We start from the raw sequence: 5,696 nt of genomic DNA, 5'->3' as shown, positions 1-5,696 counted from the left end.
AGAAATTGTAAATAATAATATCATTTTTAATTTTGTATCTTTATAAAGAATTTTTTTTCTGGCCAAAAAAATATTTTTTTATCACTAAAGGAGCCTCAAGTCTTATCACTTGACTGAATGAATTTTATTTGGGACCTATTTGAACTCGCCCCGAAAACCTCATAAAAAAATGCTTTAGTTCTGCGAGAATGATATTAAGGCCTTTGTAATAAAATTTATTCTTAATAAAGACTTATTGGATTGTTGTCTTGTGAAAAATATAGATGTAAAAAATTGAACCTTAATTTATTATTTTTTGTTAGAGTTTCTTTAAAATTTAATAATTTAAGTTTAGCTTTAAACACTAACAAATACATATTTTCACAAAATAATATTTAATGCAAAACTAGATAGGCTTTTATAGTAATAAATTTCTTAGAGATGTCTTTAAATGTTCATTCTTCCTTTTATTTTTTCATGTTCAACTTTAAAGTTGTTTGAACTTATTAAACTAAGTCGTCGGACTTAAAATAGGGTAATTAAAAGTGTGGTTTTAGTTCAATTTTTGATCAAAAAAAGAACCAAACGAAACTAATCGATTTGTACAAAAAAATAATATTTAATCAATTTTTTTATTAAAATCAGTATGTTCAATTTGATTTATATCTAGATCAAGTTTTAATATTTTTGTAACATATAAAAATATACATTAAGTCTAAGCATAACTTTTTACTTTTTTTCAGCTTATATTCTAAACTACAAGTCACATTCTCACTTTATCATCATGAACTGAAATGAACAACATATCCAAGTTTCCTTACAATTTGTCTCAATATCCTTAATTAAAAGTAACTCATTTTATTAAAAAAGGAGAATTACACATCTAAAAATTATTTAAAAGATCATTCTTGAAGTAACACTAGTATATGTATTCACTCTCTAATAATAAACTTGAGAAAGAAAGGGTTAGGATTTAGAATTCTATTAAAATATTTTGAACTTGAAACTAGACTTTAATTGAAATTAAAATTTAAAAAAAAATAACCATTGATAAACTACTATAATTATAAAAATACATTTAAAAATATAAAAGGTATGATTTAGATTTGATTAAGGCTTCAAAAGAAAAAAAAACTTAAATCAAATCATTTGATTTTTAAATTTATAAAACCAAATTAAACTTTACTAATGATTGGTTTTATTTAATTTTATTTAATTAGTTTATACCGTTGATTTTGTTTGGTTTGCTCACCCTTACTTGAAATTGCTACTACTCAAACTACTGATGTAGTACACGTACATGGACAAAACAAATACATACATACATTGATATGTATTATATTATATATATATCTATTTATGTGTATGTACATGTATACATACAATTGCTCATAAGGAAAATGACCATTAATAAAAAAATAAGGAGAATGAATATGGAATCCAACCACGATCCAGGCTAGTAGTGATTTTTTTAATTACAAGCTCACGGATAAAAATTGTGCAAAAGGACAAACAATTAAATCATAAAGCAACTTCCTCACCCTGTTGGAAGCACATCATAAATCTTAATATCTAAATTATATTCATGATTGGTAAGCAAGCCAGTTAGCACTTGATTTACTTTTCTGCATACATGATTTAAAACTGATCATCCAGTTCTTCTCAGCAAGTTCTCTATATTTCTTTATGATTCCAGACAATGGGTGATTTTGTGAAAAGGACGTTCTACTTGTACAGTGGCTAATGGGGTCAAGATCCATTAAGCCCAAACCCTTTTCTTTGGGGCCAGATCTGATGTCTTGATCTCATCTATCTTCGCCGCGACTATGAAGTCATTCATACTCAATCCTCCTGCACAAATTGAAACCTTCCGGTCAACTAAAATCTCCATGCTATTCAATCATGCTGAATAGTGAACATTCATAGGTTCACAAAAGAATTTAATATGAATGGCTTAAAAACATTTTTTAGAGGAAGAGAAAACTTACATTTATTTGGGACCAACACTAAATGAGAAAAATCATGTTTAATATTTAATGCAAAAGAAATATGCTTTCCTTTACTTTTGTGATGGGCTGAATAAAATAAAAAAAGAAGATATTTTATTTTGAGGGAGGAAAACAGTAGTTAAATAACCATAAATCTCCTTACTAAAATATTACAGTTTAAGTAATTGACAGATTTTAAATGTAAAATTTTAAATTCAAAATCCAAATCCATTTATCCAAAGGCCATCTCACATAAATATTTATATTTTTAGTCAGTAAAAAAATTTTTTTTTCATATATTTACAGAATACATTAAATACCCATTTACATTTTTTAATTACCCGTAATAAAATAGGGTTAATTAGCAAATAGAACCCTGAATTCTTGCTCAAAAATTGCCTTGGACCCGAACTCTTAAAATATACAAAATAAACTCTAAACTTTTAAATTCATATAAAATAAACCCTAACTATTAACTTTTTTAACACCATTATTGTTCACCACAAGTACTTTAACAGTTAAGGTTAAATTTGTAGGAAAATAAATCCTAAACAATACCTGCGTGGATAGTAACAGTCTTAAAAAAGTTAACGGTCAGGGTTTATTTGCTATTAATTAAACGTCTAGGGTTTATTTTGCATATTTTAAAAGTTCAGGGTCCATGGCAATTTTCAAGTAATAGTTTAAGGTTCTATTTGCTCATTAACCTAATAAAATAATGAATTTCTCAATAATTAAAAAGGAAACAAGGGCATTTTAGACATTGTTTGGAAAACACTCTCCTCCGGATGCGGGGCTCTTCCCCAATTCTGAGGGTGAAAAATGAATTCCTTCAAAATAGTTGTATCAAGATTCCTGAATAAAATATTGTAGAAAGCAATGAATCAAACATGCATGCATTGGTTAAGAATCCCATTTTCCATTCTTCTCTCTAAGTTACACTTCAACCAGATGAGACCTGGGAATGATATATAGCTCATTTTTGGCACACTACATGTCCAAGGATAATTGATTTGTTAAACAAAGTTTTATAGACTGAAAAGCGTTTGACCGATGAAACCGGGAAAATGGACTAGTTTAGGACTTACCAATGGAAGCTGTCCATAATTCTGCCCTCACTTGATTTGGTTGTTCGAAATGGAGATTTGGGAAATGGCCTGAAGCCTCTGTAACCTTAAGGATCCTGTTGATGAGCTCAACCCGGTTAAAATCTCTCACTTTCCACAAGCATTGAAGTTTAAGTGCACCTTCTTCATGCAGTAGTCTCCAACCAACAATCTAAACAAACTAACAAAAATATGCGTTTAAAAAAGAAAGTGAAATGGACTTCCATCAAATTTGCTTCAGTGACTAAGAATGAACTTACTTCAAATAAGACTTGGGATCAAACTAGGAATGAAATGGACATTAATTAACCACAAAATAGATTCTTAGAGTAAACATCATTGATTGTACATCATGTTTGCAAGTGAATCAGCCTTGATTTACTGTAATTACATAATTGAATATTGATGGGAAAACTGATGAAACCATGAACAAAACTAATTTCTTCGCATGACTTGTTATTAAAAATTATCAGGGAGAAGCAACTTTATGAGTATGTCAGCTCAATCGCAAGTATAAAACTGAACTTAAAGCATCCAACATTAAATTTAAATGACTGTATAACATTAACCCTAGAACAGAGAATTCACAAGGGTAAGTAGTAACGGGCCCCTCAAACAGATAAGTCTTGCAGGACAATGATTGCATTTGCAAGTGTCCTGACAGTGCATGACAGCTCGATAGCAATATCTTCTTAATGAAAGAAAAATTGCATTTCTGTTTTCCTAGATTTGGAACATGACCAAGAAAATTATAATCACATTGACAACAAAGAGAGAACCAGGCTTCAAGGTTGAGTTGAAGAAAATTAAGGTACATATTATAGATGTCCATTTGTTCTGTACTCAGAAAATTCTACAAAAAGAGAAGCACATGCAACAAACCCACCTCGGCCCGAAACCATGTACATTCCTAATTAGGAATGGTCTTTGTTCCCAATTTCATATAAAATAGTTCTATGAAAAGATATAGAAGAAAAGAGTTAGCTCAACAGCTCAGCAAGTATATAAACTTCACATTCACTAGATTATATTCAAAGGAACTCATAATTCTTCAGATAAGTTTATATAGGTTAAATTCTTGTTATGAACAAAAACGTAGGACTAACATAACCTGATTTAAAATATTGAACTCAAAATAAATCATCTTATGCCATATTCCCAAAGTACAGGATTTTCATATGTTATAACAGCTCAGGAATCAACTACCAAAAGCCAGTACCCTCTAAATTACAATGAACGATCTCTTTTCACAGGCTAAGCAGCAAACTAACATAGACAAGTTCTGTCAATGCAGAAATTATGACAAAAGACAAACAAGATCATAAGCAGAAACTATTTCTCTACACAGGCTAAGCCGCAAGCCACAAACTATGATAGATACATGGGTAATTTCAGGATAAATCATTCAATGATTCAAGCCCTGCTTGTATATCAATCACAGTTAACAGATGTAGAAGACAGAATAGCTCATAAGAAGATATCATTTTTGAGAAACACCAACATTTCAATTTGTTCCTCAACAGATAATTTCTTTCATTTCAGTCCTTCAATGGTTAAAATATTTGAAACGTCGTCCTTCGATCCTATTTTTATCCAAAATTTAACACGAAACACAATTTAGCTCCACTGACCGTTAACATTGTATGGATTTAATTTTTTTCATTGTGGCCAAACTAAAATAAATTATCAATCAATAACCAAGTTGAAAGTTCACCTATCCATCAGAGCATCAACCTAAAGAAAGTTTTGCCCACAAAATTTGACAGCATTAAAAAAACGACAGAAAGAGCAAAATTAAGCAAATGGGTGTAAATTCAGACCTTCTTCAACAGTTTTTTGGCATCATCTTCAGACATGGGAGACTGCAGGGGCGAAACAGGAGAGCACTGTTGCTGTGCAAGGGAAAGAGCAGAGAGATTGGGGATAAGGATTTTGTGCTCGGTGTCAGAGTAACCCACTACCTTCTCTCCAAAATTGCTTTCCAATTCAGCAGGGAAGGGGTCTCTGGCGCCAAAATCGCCGAGAAAATCGGCGCCCATAGCACGAGTTCTGAGACGAAACGCAGAGGGAGGCCTTCGGGAACGAATTGAGGGAGAAAAGGCGGAAAGAAGACGAGGAGCGGATGTGAGATGCAGAGCCACAAGCGAAGAAGAGGAAGTGGTCATTTGATTTACTTTGTGGATGAAACAAAGAAAGATCGATGGAAGGGAAGTGGAGAGCTGAAGTGTGTGAAAATGGAAGAGAGAAAGAAGGCTTCGAAATCTGGTGGCAGAGAGGACTGGATTAGGATTGGTGGTGAGGATGGAATGGCCGGGTTTGGACAAGAACATCAAGTGGTGTCAAACTTTTTTAAAATATATGAGCGAGCGAGTGTTGCATTGACTATAGCAATTTGGTCCTCATCATATCCATAACGTTGTTTTAATGGGTGAATCTGTGTTAAGCCGTGAAAAATAACTAAGGGGAGGGAGGCCATTAAACTAGTATCTCAACAAACTTTGCCAAACAAAAAAAAATGAAACTTCGGTCAAAAAAAAATCTCGTCAAACGGGTGACCAATTTTTTTCTGACTTGGAGGAAAACTTTCCAAAACCATCCTCAGCTTCCACTACCTCTGCCACAT

General features: G+C 31.9%; 1 protein-coding gene across 1 annotated transcript; it reads right to left on the bottom strand.

The window, feature by feature from the left end:
• Positions 1-1,641: 1,641 nt before the first annotated feature.
• Positions 1,642-5,406, bottom strand: LOC129296123 (probable pterin-4-alpha-carbinolamine dehydratase, chloroplastic). Its single transcript, XM_054934719.1, has 3 exons — positions 4,894-5,406; positions 3,056-3,245; positions 1,642-1,830 (listed from the first exon to the last, which is right to left on the bottom strand). Exons 1-3 carry the CDS (start codon positions 5,401-5,403, stop codon positions 1,739-1,741), a joined length of 792 nt encoding a protein of 263 aa, XP_054790694.1. The 5' UTR covers positions 5,404-5,406; the 3' UTR covers positions 1,642-1,738.
• Between the last annotated feature and the right edge of the window lie 290 nt (positions 5,407-5,696).

Source organism: Prosopis cineraria, unplaced genomic scaffold, assembly GCF_029017545.1.
Source record: "Prosopis cineraria cultivar Desert tree isolate PC_DT_omini unplaced genomic scaffold, ASM2901754v1 PC260, whole genome shotgun sequence".
Lineage (NCBI taxonomy): Eukaryota > Viridiplantae > Streptophyta > Magnoliopsida > Fabales > Fabaceae > Prosopis > Prosopis cineraria.
The sequence above is the reverse complement of the archived record's forward strand: the minus strand, read 5'-3'. Positions and strand labels throughout refer to the sequence as shown.

Excerpts from the sequence above, each read along its gene's own strand:
- LOC129296123 (XM_054934719.1), bottom strand. The coding sequence starts at position 5,403 with ATGTTCTTGTCCAAACCCGGCCATTCCATCCTCACCACCAATCCTAAT. Across the intron at positions 3,246-4,893 it reads CCAAAAAACTGTTGAAGAAG|ATTGTTGGTTGGAGACTACT; the intron begins GTCTGAATTTAC and ends TAGTTTGTTTAG. Across the intron at positions 1,831-3,055 it reads ATTATGGACAGCTTCCATTG|GAGGATTGAGTATGAATGAC; the intron begins GTAAGTCCTAAA and ends CAATTTGTGCAG.